Source organism: Raphanus sativus, chromosome 6 (genome assembly GCF_000801105.2).
Source record: "Raphanus sativus cultivar WK10039 chromosome 6, ASM80110v3, whole genome shotgun sequence".
In the NCBI taxonomy this organism is placed as follows: domain Eukaryota; kingdom Viridiplantae; phylum Streptophyta; class Magnoliopsida; order Brassicales; family Brassicaceae; genus Raphanus; species Raphanus sativus.
This window is the reverse complement of record NC_079516.1, coordinates 34,807,483-34,826,205: the sequence shown is the minus strand read 5'-3', so window position 1 is coordinate 34,826,205 and position 18,723 is coordinate 34,807,483. Positions and strand designations below refer to the sequence as shown.

Below are 18,723 nucleotides of genomic sequence, written 5' to 3'. Positions count from 1 at the left end.
CGACTTCCCTGCAAGTCAAGGGAAGTCGGCTAGATCCTAAACATAACCCCTAAACTAACTTAACTAACTAAACACTTCATAAAATTAAATAAAACTTAAAAGGTGTTTACTATACACAGAAATAGACACATATAGGTAAAAATATTATTTTTCAAAAAGCACATTCAAGCGTTTCAAAATCTAACCTTAAGAATACGTATAATACTACAACATATGTTATCAAACCCTAACCAAAGAATACCATGATTCACTACTTTCACTCATCTATATTGAAAACAATTCAATTTTATTATATTTTGATTTATATCACTTCAAACTATTTATAATTACATGCTTTTAATTTTTCACTTATCAAAATATTCTTTTACAAAATTTATAAATTACTTTTAAGATCAACTATACCAGAAGACTTCTCTGGACGTCGTCTAGACGACTTACAATATCTCAGAAGACTCATAAGAATTCCTGGAGTTATATTCATAAAAATGAATTCGTTTTTTTGATTGGTCACAAAGGGCTGACTATAATTTCACAAAGCTTTTAAGTTAGTTTTGCATTTGATTCAAGTTTGGGTATAGTTTTTCATTTAAAATCAAGTTTTGAGTCATATTTGGCAAAATCCCCAAATAAAATTTGGTTTTGTATATTATATATGATCATGTCAAATTATGTAAATCAATTAAGAAAACAAAAAGGTATGATATAATATATTTTACGAAAATTGCCTACAAATCAAAATTGATTATACAAAATATATACAATATATCTTATTTATACATTTTATAATATTTACAATATAGTTAACGAATATCTAAAAAATATTCTATGTTAGAGAATATTCATCATAGATTTTGATAACAACCTATTTTATAACAAATCTAAGTAATAATGCAATACTCAACTACTTTGTTAAATATGATAGAAATAAATAACAGTTTTATGAAATATACATATCAAATTAACCTGCTTGATTCAAAATATTATAATATTTTCAGAGTAATATATCTAACTGTAACACTAAATTCTTATATTAAATCTAAAAAATAATTTACAAATCAAGTAGTTTGATCTCAAATCAAACCTAGAACTTAATTAAATCTAAAAAATAATTTACAAATGATTTGATATGTATATTTCATAAAACTGATTTGTAAATTATTTTTTAGATCTCAAATAATTTACAAATCAAGTAGTTTGATTTCAAATCAAACCTAGAACTTAATATTTTAAGATCTATCAATTTACAAAAATAATGCAAAAAACATTGAATTTATAATTTAGTTTTTTTTTTAAAATCCAAATAATTGAATTTGAACATTTTAATCTCATTCTCTTTATTAAATTTTTTATTAAATAAACATAAAAAACATTATCCGTGTTTTAACGCAGGTTTTATCCTAAAAGGAAAGTAAATTAAGGTATGTAAGTTGATAACTTAATTATAAACACACATGTGATTTGAGTTCCCTGTCCCTAGACATAGACATAGCATTTGATACGGTCCCGAAAGTTTAAATCGAAACCGACCAAAAATTACTTAATCCAAAACCGAATCTGTGATTTATAAGTATATAATTAGGTATGAAATTCTTCTATTCAAAAGAATTGGAACCGAAAAAAACTGATCTGAATACCCAACCAAAACATGAATATCCAATATTGTAACTCCATGTGTTTTATTTTCTATACATTAGTTTATGTAATTGTAATATTTTTTTGTTTACTATCTTCATTATTGTTTTATAATATTTTTATGTAATATAAAACTTTAAATGTCAAATTTAGAGTTTGAAAACATTTAACTTCAATTAATAATAGTTTATTTTTCTTAATTTGCAAATTATATACAAATATTATGTATTTCGGCTAAATTTCTAAATACCTGAGCTGGGTAGAACCCACTATATACCTAGAAATTACAAGTATTTTACATGTATTTTAGTTATAGGTTCGAACCAATTCAGATCTGGGAAAAGATCGACCGAATCTGAACCGGAAATTTTCAAATAGCTAATTAGATTCAAATGTCTAAGACTTCAAAAATTCAGACTCGAAAAAAACTAGCCCCGAACCAGATTCGAATACCTAAATGCTTATGTCTATCCCCTAAGCAAGTGCGATTTGCATATACAGATAAGTATTAACCAATATGTAATGATATAACACAAACAAAACCACATATGACCTATATATATAATAGTATCAATGTTAGCAATCTATAGTCTGGAAATACACTGAATGAAAGAAAACTCTTTTTGTTTCTGAAAAAAGGGAAAAACAATCTTAATTTAATTGTATTCGAACATGCCTGCCAGTTCTGGAAACGAGAAGTGTCAACATTCGGTATCTTTATGGGCGTCATCGATCCTTTTATTTTTCTGTCACATTTCAATATTTTTGTCTAAATTTCTAATAGACCGAAATCAGAAGGGTTCCGTTTGGTTTTCTAAGAACACGGATTGTAAGTGGGGGCTTTTAAAAATCATAAAACTGAAGGATGAAATGCTAAAATAAAAAAGAATAATATTAATGATGACACCAAACCAAACCAAACCAAACAATTAGGTATGGTTTTGTGTCTGCGTCAAAGACTGCGTGATTGGCACATCATCTGCTTTTGTGTGACCCAGTCACGTAGGTTTGAGATAAATCTAATTAATGTTAGGAAACAGTTTCAGTAATTCGGATTTGATCGGATAACAAATACTGATACTACTAGACTAGCACTAATAATTACCCTGTCCCATCTGGTAATTAAACCTAGTTGTTACTGGATGCATTCATTACAAGAAGTAGACCACCCACAATGGGGGATCATAGCGAATCCTTAACGCTAAACCTTAGGTAAATTTTAATTAAATAAGAATAATTTTGGTAATGTAGCTAAGGATTGGTCCGTCGGGAAGGGTTTTAAGGATTGAGTCCGTGAGTACGTGTCAATGCAGGAGTGGATGGGGTCGGTTTAGAGTTGAGTGGGTCGGGCTGAAGGAAAAAAAAAGAAAATCATTCTCGACCGAAGGAGAAAAAAAAAAACCTCTGCGGCGAAAGGCGATTTCGAAGCGATCTCTCTCTCTCGGCTCGACGAAGGTAAATCCAATCCTCAGAGCCGTTTATTTCTCGATTAAAACAGTTTCCATCTTCTTTGTTGTCCGTAAAGATGGATCTTTTGTTGTTTCGATCGATTTGGGACAAGTTGTCAAATTAGGGTTTTTTAAAATTTGGGGAAAAATCGATTTCTATATTATTTGGCTTTGTAGATATAGATTACAAACAATTTTTGTTTCAATCGGAAGTAAATGTTGTCTTTATTTCTTCTTACAAATTTCATATTTTGTTTCAATCGATTAACGGTTTGATAAACTTATCCTTATAGAGTTTAGTGTTATCTTTAGTTTAGTTGTGTTCGATTTCAATCTGTTGTATAGAGTTTAGTGTTATCCTTATGTCGTTTGTTTCGCTGGTTAATGAATGTATATTAATGAATCGACTTGTTGTTTTCAGGTTAACCATAATGGGGCAAGATTACAGTTACAGCCAGCCATCTTCATCATCAAACTCTGTAGACATAACCTCCCTGATTGAAGCAGAAGCTCAGCTGTACGCGGATGAAGCTGAGAGTAGCCACTTCAATGCAGAGCCGCTTCAGTACCAACCGCAACCAGAGTGTGATGATGGAATCCCTAGAAGCTGCTACTGTGGTGCGGAGCCAGTTGTCGGCTACTCTACAACTCGTAAAGACCCATACAGACGTTACTTCACGTGCAACAATGCTGAAGATGGTGACTGCCACGTTTGGAAATGGTGGGACGTGGCAGTGATAGAGGAGATGAGGGACATTCAGCGGGAGCTTAGGGAGCTTAAGGGTGCACTTAACGAGAGTGAGCAGAAGGTTGTTGTCCTCGAGAAGACAGTAACCGAGTTTTCAAAGAAGAAACCAGGAGTGAAGCTAATGGTCTCTACCTTAGTTTTAACCGGGTTGGTGTTACTTATTCTAGTTGGTGAGTATGTGGTTGTAAATGAATTGTTTAATCTCTTTTTGGTAGATTATTGATAGTTTCTTCTCTTTTTACAGGAATATTACTCAAGGCTTCAAAGGACAGTGGCGGACCTCGCTTGTTTCTGAAATAAGGTAACAAATTAGCTTTCTTTTCTCATAATGAATAGGTTTAAATGATAAAATCGTCCTCTCTCATCTGATGTGATTGGCTTTTACTATATGTTCTGTTCCCATATGTGTGTTCTGTAGCTAGTCCTATAAGTCGTATTTAATTGCTTGTGTGTAGGTAGTATTAGTTATGTTTCTGTAAGTACTTCATTGCCTTAATTAGTTGTAAATGAAACTTAGTACTTAGTTATTTACTTTCCAGCTTCCCAACTGCATAGATTTGATTGCCATTAATTAGTTGTAAGTCATAGAAGGCTTACTTAAGCCTCTGTGTCGCTAGTAGAGTGGCACAGATCAACCATGGCTAATAACTCGTCAAGCTATGTTAACCTACTACAGAGTCAACTTCCAGTTGATCTTGATGCAGCCGAACCTTTATGGTTCGGTAGCGAAGGTCCTGATGAGGCTTATGGGATGTCTGGTAGCGAAGTGCCTGAAGCGTCTGGTGTGAAGTCAACTTCCCAACAATCTGAGAGAAGGAAATGGTCTCCCAAAGAGGATATAATCCTCATTGGGGCATGGCTTAACACCAGTAAAGACCCGATCGTCAACAATGAGCAGAAAGGTGGAGCATTTTGGAAGCGGATTGTGGAGTACTTCAACGCAAGCCCTCTGTTGGTTGGGACGCAACCGAGAGTCCTCCATTCTTGCAAGCAGCGGTGGTCTCGGATTAACGACCACGTTGCAAAGTTTTCTGGTTGCTATGATCGTGCTCTTCGCCAGCAAAGAAGTGGTCAGAATGATGACGATGTGATGAAGGCTGCTTTAGATTCTTTCTTCAATATTATGAACATAAAGTTCACCATGGATCACTGCTGGAGGGAGCTGAGGTATGACCAGAAATGGTGCTCTTAAGAAGAAGAAGAATGGCAGAGAGGAATGGCAGAGAGGAGGAGTTGTCAAACTTACATGGCGTTTTAAAAATCAAAGAAAAACTCTCAAGGCAGAAGCTCCTTGATCGTTTATTCGCGAAAAAGGAGCCTCTAACTGAGATGGAAACCACTGTAAAACTCAAACTAATGTCTGAATTGCTTTGATGTCTTCTCTGTTTGGTTTCAGGTTATTTCTTTCTTGGTGCTTTGATGTGTTATGATGTGTTATCTATTGTTTTGTCACGGGTGCTTTGATGTGTTATCTATAACTCTTGTCTTTATTCTCCTTGTTTCAGGTTAAGTTGGTCACGGGTGCACTGAAGGTTGGGCAAGTCACGGGTGCATTAGGAGTAGTGGAAGTCACGGGTGCTTTGAAGTAGTTCACGGGTTCATCTCTTCAAGTTTATGTACTATAAGTAGTTCTCGTTTGGCCTTTAGATTTGTATCAGCTTATCTTTCTTTCCTCTGCATCAAACGTTCTTCTAGGATTTGTTGTAATATTTTCTTGGAGTTCTTCTCAACCCGATTTTTCACTTGTAATATCTGGGTGTAAGAAGTCCTTCTCTTGTATCAATATTAACACTTGATACAAGAGAAGGATTGGAAGAAAGATTGGACGAAGTTTTCGAAGATATCTGTGAAGATACAATCAACAACATTATCGAGGCCCAAACCAAAAAGCAAAAGAAACGAGCATTTATTGAACGAAACCGTGAAGCAGGACACATCCGGTTATGGAATGACTACTTCTCCGAAAATCCCACATATGAGGAACATATCTTCAGACGCCGTTTCCGTATGAACAAGGAATTATTCATGAGTATTGTCTATGCCCTCTCACAGAACGTTCCATTCTTTCAACATAGACCAGATGCTACCGGGAGGCTTGGTCTTTCGCCACTACAAAAATGTACCGCAGCAATTCGTATGCTTTCTTATGGTTCTGCAGCCGACGCGGTTGACGAATATCTCCGACTTGGTGAGAGCACGGCACTTTCGTGTTTACATTATTTCACTGATGGAATAGTACAGTTATTTGGAGAGCAGTATCTACGAAGACCCACGCCAGAGGATCTTCAACGACTCCTCGATATTGGAGAGAAACGCGGGTTTCCTGGAATGATTGGGAGCATTGACTGTATGCATTGGGAGTGGAAAAATTGCCCAACGAGTTGGAAAGGACAGTACGCCCGTGGATCAAACAAACCGACAATTGTCTTAGAGGCTGTAGCTTCACAAGATCTTTGGATATGGCACGCTTTTTTTGGTCCTCCAGGTACCTTAAACGATATTAATGTCCTCGATCGATCTCCTGTTTTTGATGACATTATAGAAGGTCGAGCTCCAAGGTTAGAGTACGTGGTCAACGGACACAAGTATAAGTTGGCTTACTATCTCACTGACGGTATATATCCAAAATGGTCAACATTTATCCAATCAATCTCACGTCCTCAAGGTCCTAAAGCACGGTTATTTGCTAAAAAACAAGAAGCAGCCCGAAAAGATGTGGAACGGGCCTTTGGAGTTTTGCAAGCTCGATTTGCGATTGTCAAAAACCCGGCTCTTACATGGGACAAAAAAAAGATAGGGAAGATTATGCGAGCATGTATCATAATACACAATATGATAGTCGAAAATGAACGCAATGGATACGCTCGCATCGACGTTTCGGAATTTGAAGAAGGAAGTGTCACCAGAAGTTCACACGTGGAAACCCAAACCGAGATGCCTACAAATCTGAATAACATATTTGTCAATCAGAACGAGAGAGAACTTCGGGATATCCGTATACATGAACCACTGAAAAAAGATTTAGTTGAGCATATTTGGAATAAATTTGGTGATGAATAATTATTGTATCTTTATGTATAATTATTGTATTTTTATGTTTAATTATTGTATTTTTTATGTTTAATTATTGTATTTTCTTTTATTTCTTGAAAAAAAAATATTTTTTTTTCTAAGGATTCCTACTTCGGGATCACCATTGGACACACTTTTTAGACTAAGATCCTTAACTATTCAAAAAAAAAAAAAAAAAAAAAAAATAGTAAACTTTTCATTAAGGATTCCACAATGGGTGTCACCATTGTGGATGCTCTAAGAACAAAAAAAAACACAAATCGAACTGGTAAATAAATAAAATCCTAAATAATTTTCGATTCCCAAGTAGTTAAAATATCGGAAGTACGACAGTTCCGACACGACTCGTTGTGAGACCCTATCCGACAACACAAACACATCTCAGACTGAGCCCCTAACAACTCAAAGCCCCACCGCCGAGTGGACTCGGCCAAGTCAGGATGCGCTTTGCGAGTCAACTCGTACCGATAACTCTTGGTCGTCGCTGGACCAACGGAGAGTTCCAAATTGAGTACCCAATCATTGTCTGTCCGAATATCCTTCTCCAATGTCGTTCCGCTGCTGGTGCAGTTATTAATGTTATTATTAGCCTCTTCTCGGTCTAGTACCATCGGTTCCGGTTTAACCGTCCGTTGTTGATCCGGTCCGGAGAAATCGAATCGTACCGGCTCGTCGTTTTGAAGAGACGGAGTCGTTGTTTTGGAAGGAGGGGTTGCAGATCCGTTGATCGAACGGTGAGTGTTTGGGTCGATCCCACGGCTGAGAAGCTTCCTCTTGATATGAGTGTTCCAATAGTTTTTGATCTCGTTGTCTGTTCTTCCTGGTAATCTCCCAGCAATCAACGACCATCTGCAAAAAAAAATTAAATTCCACAAAATTAGTAAAACTCACATGCGTTTTTTTTTTTTTTCTGAATGAGAGAGGGAGGAAACTAACTTGTTACCAAATAAGCTGTGGAGTTTGATGATGAGTTCGTCTTCTTCCTCAGTGAAATTACCTCTCTTGAGATCTGGTCTTAGATAATTCATCCATCTCAACCTACAACTCTTACCACATCTCTGTAATCCTGTCAAATTTCCATAATTTTCAATCAAAACAGCCCTCTCTCTATATATATAATATATATATGTGCAGAGAGATAGATGAATATGTATATGTTACCGGCGGCTCGAGGGAGAGAACGCCAGCAACCTTCGCCGTGTTTGCGGATGTAATCAACGAGAAGCTGATCTTCTTCTTTAGTCCAAGCTCCTTTGTTCATGTGAGCTTTCTCGCAGCATGGTGACCTTCCCATCTCTCTCTCTCTTTAGTTGCTTCTCTTTTCAATTAATGGCTTCTTTTTTTCAAGCTTTATATGTGCAGGGAAGAAAAATGGGGTGTGTTTTATTTTGCAAGGAAGGAGGAGAGTTCCTGTAGGATGTTTCGTTTTGAGTGTGTTATTTATAACAATTAACATCCTATATTTCATTACCAAACTTGTAACAAAAAAATATGATAATCTTCAAATGAAAAATGTAATTTTGTAACAACCAGATACTTTATTTTTAAAATTATTGATTGTACACTCACAGGAGGAACGTGGGGTTTCTTAACTTTTATTTCATTCAGATGCAGATCGTACGGTTTAGTTATTGACTTTTCTGCTATAGGAAAACATCTTATTGATTTTACAATTGCTCAGACATATGATTGATTGATCATTTAGAAAAATAATCTTGCTTAAAATTTAATTGTGTCATTATAAGGCTTGACATTTTATTTGTTAATTTCGATCCTAAAAATCTGGATACACCTAAGTTTTCAAAGGAAAACAAATATTTAAATTAATATCTGTTGAAAACAAAACAAACTACAGATAGTAAAAATTTCAGAGTCGGATATCTGATCCGCTCCGATTTTTATACAAATATATGTATTTATAACTAAATATAGAAGTTTAAAGTGTAGTTTTATATAGCTATTTTACCATATAAATTTATTATTTTTATTTATAAAATTACATATAGAAGTATTAAATTAAGAAATAAATATAATTTTTTTATAAAAATTATTACTCTTCTAAGCTTTTATGTTTTATAAGAAAATTTAATTAATTTTTAATAAATTATGAGACATATAGTTTCAATAATCTTTATTTTATATTCTATTTTATGTTAAATATATTTTTGAAAACAAACTTGTATGTTTTTTTTAAATTTTATTTCTATTAAACAAAGTGGATAAAATATCCTTAAATTTCCATAAATATTCAAAAATATCTGTACATTTTCAGGAGTGGTTTTCCGAAGCAAAACCAATCGAAAATTATATATCCATAAAATACAAAACAAATCTCAAATACTAAAAAAATATGGTAGTATTTGATTTGGGCTCATCCCTAAATATATATGTCACCTAACATAACAAGTATTTTCTTTCGCTTCTTTTCAAATCATCACCATTCAGATATCAAAACATCAAATTTGACATAATTACATCTCCAACAAAATACTAAAATTGACATAATCCCACCAAATTTAAAGCAATGTGAATAGTGTTATACCAAATTTGATGTTACACTATTCATCACATTAAACATTTAAAATATATAATTATTATATTTTATTTAATAAAATAATTCACTTACTATCATTATCATTGGTTAGTTCAAATTTTTCATCAATATATTCAAATATTTATATTTAAATTTATTTTCACATAATTAAAAAATTAAAATCTTTTATTTTTCAGTTAATAAATCACTAAATGTGTACTACGATTTATCACTCACAAATAATAAAAATAATATTTATTTATTATTTAAAAATAAGAAAAATATAAAAGTTATTAAAACTGAAAACATCGAATAATATATAATTTTTTTGGTATAAATTTTGGTGCTGTGGTTAAAAATGAAGAGAAAATATGAAACCAAAACACTAAAGTTGGTGTAATTTTAACATTAAATTTAGTTTTATGGTTAGAGATGACTTTAGTGTAATTAAAAATAAAGTGTATTTGCCATTTTCTAACCAAATAATTGTATAAGCAATTCTTGCTGCATCATTTAAAAAAAACTAAAACCTTAACTACGCATGAAATAATACCAGCAATACTTTATTTATTTATCAGTGTGTGTAAGAAAATAAATAGTGAAGGAGGAAGAAATACTTGACAAAAAGAGAGGAAGAAATAGAGTAGATCTGGAAGAAAGTAGGTAGATTAGGTTGAGATCGGAGAAGATGAGTAGGTATAGCTGTCTTTTTCAATCTGAATACTCCAACTTCAATTTCCTCCCATCACTCTCTCAACACGCTACTTCACTCATGTACTCCCACGTGTCCTTTAGCCTCCTTTGATTTTATCTCACACCTTATCTCTATCCATTTTTATATTTCTTTCAGATTAGTTGGATAACTGAATAATTTGGGTTGGTGCATGTGTATCTGATTATTTCTGTCTCTTCTTGGTCTTCTTCTACTCTTGTGTTATGATCGTTGAAGCAATTTTCGAATGTCACAACGCAGTTCTAACAATGTCGGTCCAATTACATTTATCGAGAATCTATCCGCAGCAATTGTTTATTATCTTTTCATATGGGTGTTTCTTTCTACCATATAAAATGTTAATGTTCTTTTCTACACGTGTTTTCATTATGAAGTAGAGATAAGTTTTACAACGTGAAACATCTAAAGAAACATAAACTTACAAGAGTCTACTAACAATCCTATGTGGACTTTAGTAAAAAAAAAAAAACAATCCTATGTGGAGTATATGAGAAAAAGGCATATCGTTGTGATTAAGGTTTCCGGCCGGTGGGGCAGGCTCCTTCAGCCGCCGCCGGTCCGGTTTTTCTTCTTTTTGTTTTTCCTTTTCGTTTTTAATCATGCATATGACCTTTTTGCTTCTGGCGATACACCTTTCTCACGGTGGTCGGCTGGCTTTTGACTCCGGCGTTGCACCTTCTCGATTCAGGTGAACGGTCAGCTTAAGTTGTGGAGTCGTCTAGTCTCTTTCCGTTTGACGACAGCTCTTGAAGGATATTCCGGGTTGGCTAGTTTGGTGTCGATGTGGTAGGGAGGTATGACTGGGAATAACCTTATCTTCAGTTGATGGCGTGGGACGGCTTGGATGAGATCTCGACAGGCGAGGAACCTCTCCAATGAACTTTCCTACGGCGATGAAGACGAAGGTGGTGATTTGGTGATCCGGTTGAGATCTCGGCTAGGCCGATGAATGCTCTCCGTGGAAAACTCTCCGTTGTTGGAGATTTGGGAAGATCCGCTTGCTCCGGGATGGCGCCGTTCAGATTCCGGCGAAAACATGGAAGCGGTGGAGGTGATTGAATCGGTGACACGTGTATCCTTCGTCGTTGAGGGATGTGATGGAACCCAGGACCTGGACCAGGACTTGGAGCAGACTCAGGACGACCAGATCAGTCCAACTGAGGTTCAGCCATTCAGCCGTACCAGATCAACGGACAGAGCCGTGTACCGGATCGACCCGAGTGCACCCGGACGCGACCTAAGGATGGATTCACGACCTGATGACCGAATCAGCCGACCCACAGGCGTTCTTCCCCGACCCATTCGTCATTCTAGAGCCAACAGTCAAGTCAGAACCCATGATCATCGAGATGAACCTGATTCCGGACTTAGCCATTCTTTTCTGGCCCGTTTGGGACGTACCGCACACCCGGATCAGGCTGATCTCGACTTGTCCGACCACTTTGATGATTCTATGATGATCGATGCATCCAACTTCTCCAAAGGGATGATACTTAGGCTCTCTGAAGATTTGGGTCGAGCTATCTCTTCATCCGTTCATGGATCATCGATGATCAACCATGCGGGCAGCCTTGCGTCCGTCTTGCTCCTTACCGCGGACGACCTGATCATCACATGATGAACCTGGACGAATCACGAACCTGGACAGTCAATGTACCTTGCCAAGTCTTCATCAATTTCCGTGCATTGACTGGTCTTGGTCAAGATCACATTTTCAATGTCTTGTTTTCAACATTTCTATTTTCAATGTTGTATTTTCCAAGAATTCTATTTATGTTTCTTTGACTCACAAACACTATATATATGTGAGTCCTTCATGAAATAAAATCACAATCGATTTTTATCTTATATTTTTGAGTCTTCTCTCATTGTTCTTTGTCTTAGAACATTCATAGTTTGCTTGGTGAGGTTATCTCCGAGTAAGAACACCTTCGTTGTGTTGGACCGGTGCGTCACATCCGGCAACCTTCGAAACTCTGGTAGTATCTTTGGGCTTCCGCAACCCTTAGTGTCACCCTTCGATCCACTAGTTCTCAATCCACTCGGATTTGAGTTCATATCAACCATACCGGCAGAGTGATCCTTACTTAGGTTCTATCAAGTGGTATCAGAGCCACTCTTCCGGTAACTCTATTTCTATCCATTTTCTCATCTCTCCATTTCTTCTAAACACTTCTTATCTACCTATCTTGAACCCGGGCCCCTCATTACCCCCATAACAAAAAAAAAAAAAAAAAGATCTAAGTTTATGCTATAAAAAAAAAAAAAAAAAAATTATATAAAAAAAAAAAAAAAAAAGGATTCAAAGTTTGATTGTTTGTGGTGAGGTGGTGGAAGAGAAAGCCTGCTGGCCGAAGAGAAATCCGGCCTTTGAGGTGGTTAAGGCGGGTTCCCCTTTGAAATCTCTTATCTCTCTCTCTTGCTCATTTGTGTTCACTTGGATTATCTTATTGGGTGATCTTGTTTGCTCTCTTAGAACTTTGGGAGGAACTCTCTTGTGTGATTACCAAAAACTCGAGTGAAACACGTGTGTGGGTGAGATAAACACCTGAGAGTGTGAGGCTTTTTACTCTAACTTTGCCTTGTTTAAGTTTTCAGGAAACCATGGGCAGTGAAGAAGAAAGAAGCAGACCCGGAAATTCTTTTGCTGGATTATCTAACTTGCAGATGCGTGCTCTCAATGATTCTATGTCTAACTTGTTGAATACAGGTTTGGAGGCGATCCATCTTAGGCTGGATGAACTTCAGGGCCGACCAGCTCAGTCCCAAACTAGAACCAGGCGTGACCGCCCAAGGAGACACAACCGGTCCGACCTTGAGATCCGAGATGAGTCCTATGATGATGATCAGTCCATCAACCGACCAAGGAGAGCTCCTAGACAACAAAACCAAGGTGATGTCAATCCATTTGGTAGAAATGAAAGAACTGATAATGGATTGGGTGGTTTGAAATTGAAAATTCCAAGTTTTAATGGCAAGAATGATCCGGATGCCTTTCTTGAATGGGAAAGAAAGATTGAACTTGTTTTTGATTGTCAAAACTTTTCTGATATTAAAAAGGTTAGACTTGCTGCTGCTGAGTTTACTGGCTATGCTATTAACTGGTATGATCAAGTTGTGACTAGCAGGAGAAGAGCAGGTGTGGCGCCAGTTGTTACATGGGATGAGCTTTCCATGCTGATGCGGAGACGCTTTGTTCCCGACCATTACCACAGAGATCTACACCATAAACTCAGGCGTTTGCTTCAAGGTTCTAAGTCAGTTGAGGACTACCACCAGGAAATGGAGACCTTGATGATCAAGGCTGATGTAGATGAGCCCTTAGACGCCACCATGGCTAGATTTCTCACCGGGCTCAACCGAGACATACAAGACCGCATGGAGCTGGAAGGCTATGACAGCATGGAACAGATGCTACACAAGGCCGTGCTGATTGAACAACAACTCAAGAGAAAAGGTCTCTCCAAACCGACCTTTGCTTCAAAACCAACCTTTGCTTCCAAGCCAAACTATCAAGACAAGGGTAAGTCTTCTTCCACAACAAATAATGCTTTTAAGACTGATGTCCCTGCTCGTTTTGACAAAGGAAAAGCAATTGAGAATCCTAGCCGTGCAAGAGACATCAGGTGCTTCAAGTGTCAAGGTCTTGGCCACTATGCCAACCGATGTCCAAACCAAAAGGTGATGGTGCTCTTGGAGAATGGAGAAATTGAATCTGAAGAAGACAAGGAGGATCTCGGACCAGTTTATGATACTGATGATGAGGAAGAAGCACTTGACTTCCCAGTTCATGGCCCCCTTCTTGTTACTAGAAAGACTTTGGACGACACATTTGATCCCATCTTTGATGAGGAGGCCGATGGCGTGATCAATGAGTTTTGCTCAACCTTTGTGGAGAGCTCTGGTCCGATCTATGATGAGGATGTTCTTGATGAGCCAAGCCAAGGTTCACTACTGGTTACTAGGCGTAACTTGAGTGTCCAACCCAAATCCAATGAAAAAGAACAAAGGGAGAATCTCTTTCACTCTAGATGTCTCATTTCTGATAAAGTTTGTTCTTTGATTATTGATGGGGGCAGTTGCACGAATGTGGCCAGTGACACTCTTGTAAAGAAACTTGGGCTTGTTACTCGACCTCTTTCTCGTCCTTTCAGGTTAGAGTGGCTCAATGAGGCTGGAGAACAGTATGTGAAGGAGCAAGTCACAGTTCCACTCTCCATTGGCCGATATGAGGATGAGGTTGTGTGCAATGTGCTTCCCATGGATGCTTGCCATGTTCTCTTGGGCCGACCTTGGCAATTTGACAAGAAAGCAGTGCATGATGGCTTCACAAATAGGCACTCGTTTGATCACAAAGGAAAGAAGATTACTTTGGTACCTTTGTCACCTTCGGAAGTCCATCAAGACCAGGTCCAACTTAGGAAGAACCGAGACCAAGACTCTAAGGCTGATAAACCTGAGACAAGTACCAGAAACTCCAACTTCTTTGTCAAAGAAAGTCAGGTAAGGAAGTCTCTTTGCTCTCAAAAGCCATTTCTCTTACTTGTTTATAAAGAGTCTCTTTTGGCCTCATCTTCTTCTGACCTTGCACCGGAGATTCCGAGTGAATTTTTAGGTATCTTGCAGGATTATTCTGATGTGTTTCCAGAAGAAAATCCAAAAGGATTGCCACCAGTAAGAGGCATTGAGCATCAGATCGATCTTGTCCCGGGCGCATCTCTTCCGAACCGACCAGCGTACCGCACCAATCCGGTCGAGACCAAGGAGCTGGAGAAACAGATCAACGACCTGCTTGAGAAGGGATACATCAGAGAGAGTCTCAGTCCCTGTGCAGTGCCTGTCCTACTCGTACCAAAGAAGGATGGCTCCTGGAGGATGTGTGTGGACTGCCGGGCCATAAACAACATCACGGTAAAGTATCGACATCCTATCCCTCGCCTTGATGATATGCTTGATGAACTCCATGGTTCTAAGTACTTTTCTAAGATAGATTTGAAAAGTGGCTATCATCAGATTAGGATGAAAGAAGGTGATGAATGGAAAACGGCCTTTAAAACAAAACTAGGTTTGTATGAGTGGCTTGTCATGCCCTTTGGTCTCACAAATGCACCTAGTACTTTCATGCGCCTAATGAATCATGTCTTGAGATCTTTTATTGGTCATTTTGTTGTAGTGTACTTTGATGACATTCTTATTTACAGCAAAAGCCTTGATGAGCACAAACAGCACCTGAAATCTGTTCTTAAAGTCCTTAGAAAGGAACATTTGTTTGCTAACCTTGGAAAATGTTCTTTTGGCACAGATCATGTGGTCTTTCTAGGTTTTGTTGTAGGTGCAGATGGCTTGAGAGTGGACGAGCAGAAGGTCCAAGCAATCCGAGACTGGCCCATTCCGAAAACCATTAGTGAAGTGAGAAGCTTCCATGGCCTTGCCGGTTTCTATAGGCGGTTTGTTCAAAACTTCAGTACCTTGGCCGCTCCTCTCACTGAAGTGATCAAGAAGAACGTGGGGTTCAAATGGGGACCAGCTCAAGAAGAAGCATTCGAAATCCTTAAAGGGAAGTTGACTAATGCCCCTTTACTTGTACTTCCAGATTTTTCTAAAGCTTTTCAGATCGAATGTGATGCTTCTGGTGTTGGTATTGGTGCTGTGTTGATGCAGGAAGGAAAACCAGTAGCTTATTTCAGTGAGAAGCTTGGTGGTGCCATGCTCAACTACCCCACATACGACCAGGAACTCTATGCCTTGGTGAGAGCCCTTCAAACGTGGCAGCACTATCTTTGGCCTAAGGAGTTCATCATCCACACTGACCATCAGTCTCTAAGACATCTTAAGGGTCAGCAGAAGCTCAACAAGAGGCATGCTCGTTGGATGGAGTTCATTGAAACATTCCCTTATGTGATCAAGTACAAACAAGGTAAGGAGAATGTTGTGGCCGATGCATTGTCTCGAAGGTATACTCTTCTTTCAGCCCTTGAGACTAAATTGCTTGGTTTTGAATTTATCAAGGATCTTTATGCCTCTGATCAGGATTTTAAAGAGATTTTTCGAAAATGCACCAAGGTTGCTTATGGGAAATACTTTCAAAGTTCTGGTTTCTTATTCTTTGATAACCGTTTGTGTGTGCCCCAATGTTCTTTGAGGGAGTTGTTTCTCAGGGAAGCTCATGGAGGAGGACTTATGGGACACTTTGGTGTCAAGAAGACTTACAAGGCTGTTCATGACCACTTCTATTGGCCGAGTTTGATGAAAGATGTTGAGAGGATCTGTAGCCGATGTGTGGTGTGCAAGAAGTCTAAGCCTAAAGCATCAAACCACGGTTTGTACTCAGCTCTACCCATTCCCTCTCATCCTTGGGTAGACATTTCTATGGATTTTGTGCTTGGTTTGCCTAGGTCCAAAGCTGGACGAGATTCTATCTTTGTGGTTGTCGATAGGTTCTCAAAAATGGCTCATTTCATTCCTTGTCACAAAACTGATGATGCTGTGCAAGTTGCAGATTTATTCTTTAAGGAAGTTGTTAGATTGCATGGAATGCCTAAGACCATTGTCTCTGATCGTGATGCTAAGTTCCTTAGCTATTTTTGGAAGACCTTGTGGTCTAAGCTAGGTACTAGATTGATGTTCTCTACAACTTGTCATCCGCAAACTGATGGGCAAACTGAAGTAGTTAATCGAACCTTGTCTGCTTTGCTTAGATCTTTGGTTAAAAAGAATCTTAAGACTTGGGAAGAATGTTTGCCTCATGTTGAGTTTGCTTACAATCATGCATTGCATTCAGCTACTAAGTTTTCTCCTTTTGAGGTTGTTTATGGATTTAATCCTTTGTCTCCACTTGATCTTTTACCTTTGCCTTTGAGTGAACGAGTTAGTACAGATGGCAAGAGGAAAGTGGACACGATCAAGAAGCTGCATGAACAGGTCCGGGCCAACATTGAAGCCAAGACCAAAGGCTACAAACGACTTGCAGACAAGAAGAGAAAAGAAATGATCTTTCAGGAAGGTGATCTTGTTTGGGTCCATTTGAGGAAGGAACGATTCCCGGAACAAAGGAAGTCCAAACTCATGCCCCGGGTCGATGGTCCATTCCAGATTCTCAAGAAACTCCATGACAATGCTTACCAGCTTGATCTTCAGGGTAAGTATGATATCTCTTCAAGTTTCAATGTTTCTGATTTATCTCCTTTTCTTGCAGATGATCCGGATTTGTGGTCAAATCCTTTTGAAGAGGGAGGGAATGATGGAACCCAGGACCTGGACCAGGACTTGGAGCAGACTCAGGACGATCAGATCAGTCCAACTGAGGTTCAGCCATTCAGCCGTACCAGATCAACGGACAGAGCCGTGTACCGGATCGACCCGAGTGCACCCGGACGCGACCTAAGGATGGATTCACGACCTGATGACCGAATCAGCCGACCCACAGGCGTTCTTCCCCGACCCATTCGTCATTCTAGAGCCAACAGTCAAGTCAGAACCCATGATCATCGAGATGAACCTGATTCCGGACTTAGCCATTCTTTTCTGGCCCGTTTGGGACGTACCGCACACCCGGATCAGGCTGATCTCGACTTGTCCGACCACTTTGATGATTCTATGATGATCGATGCATCCAACTTCTCCAAAGGGATGTTACTTAGGCTCTCTGAAGATTTGGGTCGAGCTATCTCTTCATCCGTTCATGGATCATCGATGATCAACCATGCGGGCAGCCTTGCGTCCGTCCTGCTCCTTACCGCGGACGACCTGATCATCACAGGATGAACCTGGACGAATCACGAACCTGGACAGTCAATGTACCTTGCCAAGTCTTCATCAATTTCCGTGCATTGACTGGTCTTGGTCAAGATTCACATTTTCAATGTCTTGTTTTCAATATTTCTATTTTCAATGTTGTATTTTCCAAGAATTCTATTTATGTTTCTTTGACTCACAAACACTATATATATGTGAGTCCTTCATGAAATAAAATCACAATCGATTTTTATCTTATATTTTTGAGTCTTCTCTCATTGTTCTTTGTCTAGAACATTCATAGTTTGCTTGGTGAGGTTATCTCCGAGTAAGAACACCTTCGTTGTGTTGGACCGGTGCGTCACATCCGGCAACCTTCGAAACTCTGGTAGTATCTTTGGGCTTCCGCAACCCTTAGTGTCACCCTTCGATCCACTAGTTCTCAATCCACTCGGATTTGAGTTCATATCAACCATACCGGCAGAGTGATCCTTACTTAGGTTCTATCAGGATGGACGCATGTTTTCACGTGTTTCAGTTTAGACTCGGGTTTGTCGTAGTTACGGGTTGACCCGATGTCTTAGTGTATGGGTCTTTTAAGTTTGGGCCTTTTGGGCTGTTTTTGTATGTTTTTCTGGGCTTCAGTCCTGTATTAAAATAAAATCAGATGGAAAAAAAATATGAGAAAAGGCGAAAAATGAATTTATAAATTTCATCAGCTATACATCTTGGACCAATCTATCATTTCACCAAATAGAACTAAAAGTCATTTATTTAGTTTTTGGATATAGTACAGTATAACCTCTATAAATTAATAATCTAT

General features: G+C 38.2%; 3 protein-coding genes across 4 annotated transcripts; 2 read left to right on the top strand and 1 right to left on the bottom strand.

Annotated features, from left to right (window-relative positions):
- The first annotated feature begins 2,794 nt into the window (after positions 1-2,794).
- LOC108839388 (uncharacterized) lies at positions 2,795-5,557 on the top strand. Of its 2 annotated transcripts, none has more exons than XM_056987267.1 (5): positions 2,795-2,844; positions 2,946-3,087; positions 3,502-3,975; positions 4,073-4,129; positions 5,334-5,557. In XM_056987267.1, exons 3-5 carry the CDS (start codon positions 3,512-3,514, stop codon positions 5,356-5,358), a joined length of 546 nt encoding a protein of 181 aa, XP_056843247.1. In that variant the 5' UTR covers positions 2,795-2,844; positions 2,946-3,087; positions 3,502-3,511; the 3' UTR covers positions 5,359-5,557. The 2 variants fall into 2 exon arrangements, with proteins under 2 accessions (XP_056843247.1, XP_056843248.1); XM_056987268.1 differs by having other exon boundaries at positions 2,804-2,844; positions 3,502-3,998.
- Positions 5,443-7,006, top strand: LOC130495797 (uncharacterized). The gene is made up of 2 exons (XM_056987311.1): positions 5,443-5,453; positions 5,592-7,006. The coding sequence occupies exons 1-2, from the start codon at positions 5,443-5,445 to the stop codon at positions 6,886-6,888; spliced, it is 1,308 nt and encodes a 435-aa protein (XP_056843291.1). The 3' UTR covers positions 6,889-7,006.
- A 146-nt stretch (positions 7,007-7,152) lies between these two features.
- Positions 7,153-8,354, bottom strand: LOC108806844 (transcription factor MYB3). The gene is made up of 3 exons (XM_018579044.2): positions 8,062-8,354; positions 7,837-7,966; positions 7,153-7,749 (listed from the first exon to the last, which is right to left on the bottom strand). The coding sequence occupies exons 1-3, from the start codon at positions 8,192-8,194 to the stop codon at positions 7,185-7,187; spliced, it is 828 nt and encodes a 275-aa protein (XP_018434546.1). The 5' UTR covers positions 8,195-8,354; the 3' UTR covers positions 7,153-7,184.
- Positions 8,355-18,723: the final 10,369 nt, after the last annotated feature.

Coding starts and splice junctions, on each gene's coding strand:
- LOC108839388 (XM_056987267.1), top strand. CDS start 3,512: ATGGGGCAAGATTACAGTTACAGCCAGCCATCTTCATCATCAAACTCT. Junction 3,976..4,072: donor TCTACCTTAGTTTTAACCGG/GTTGGTGTTACT, acceptor CTCTTTTTACAG/GAATATTACTCAAGGCTTCA. Junction 4,130..5,333: donor TCGCTTGTTTCTGAAATAAG/GTAACAAATTAG, acceptor TCCTTGTTTCAG/GTTAAGTTGGTCACGGGTGC.
- LOC108806844 (XM_018579044.2), bottom strand. CDS start 8,194: ATGGGAAGGTCACCATGCTGCGAGAAAGCTCACATGAACAAAGGAGCT. Junction 7,967..8,061: donor TTCTCTCCCTCGAGCCGCCG/GTAACATATACA, acceptor GAAATTTGACAG/GATTACAGAGATGTGGTAAG. Junction 7,750..7,836: donor CACAGCTTATTTGGTAACAA/GTTAGTTTCCTC, acceptor TTTTTTTTGCAG/ATGGTCGTTGATTGCTGGGA.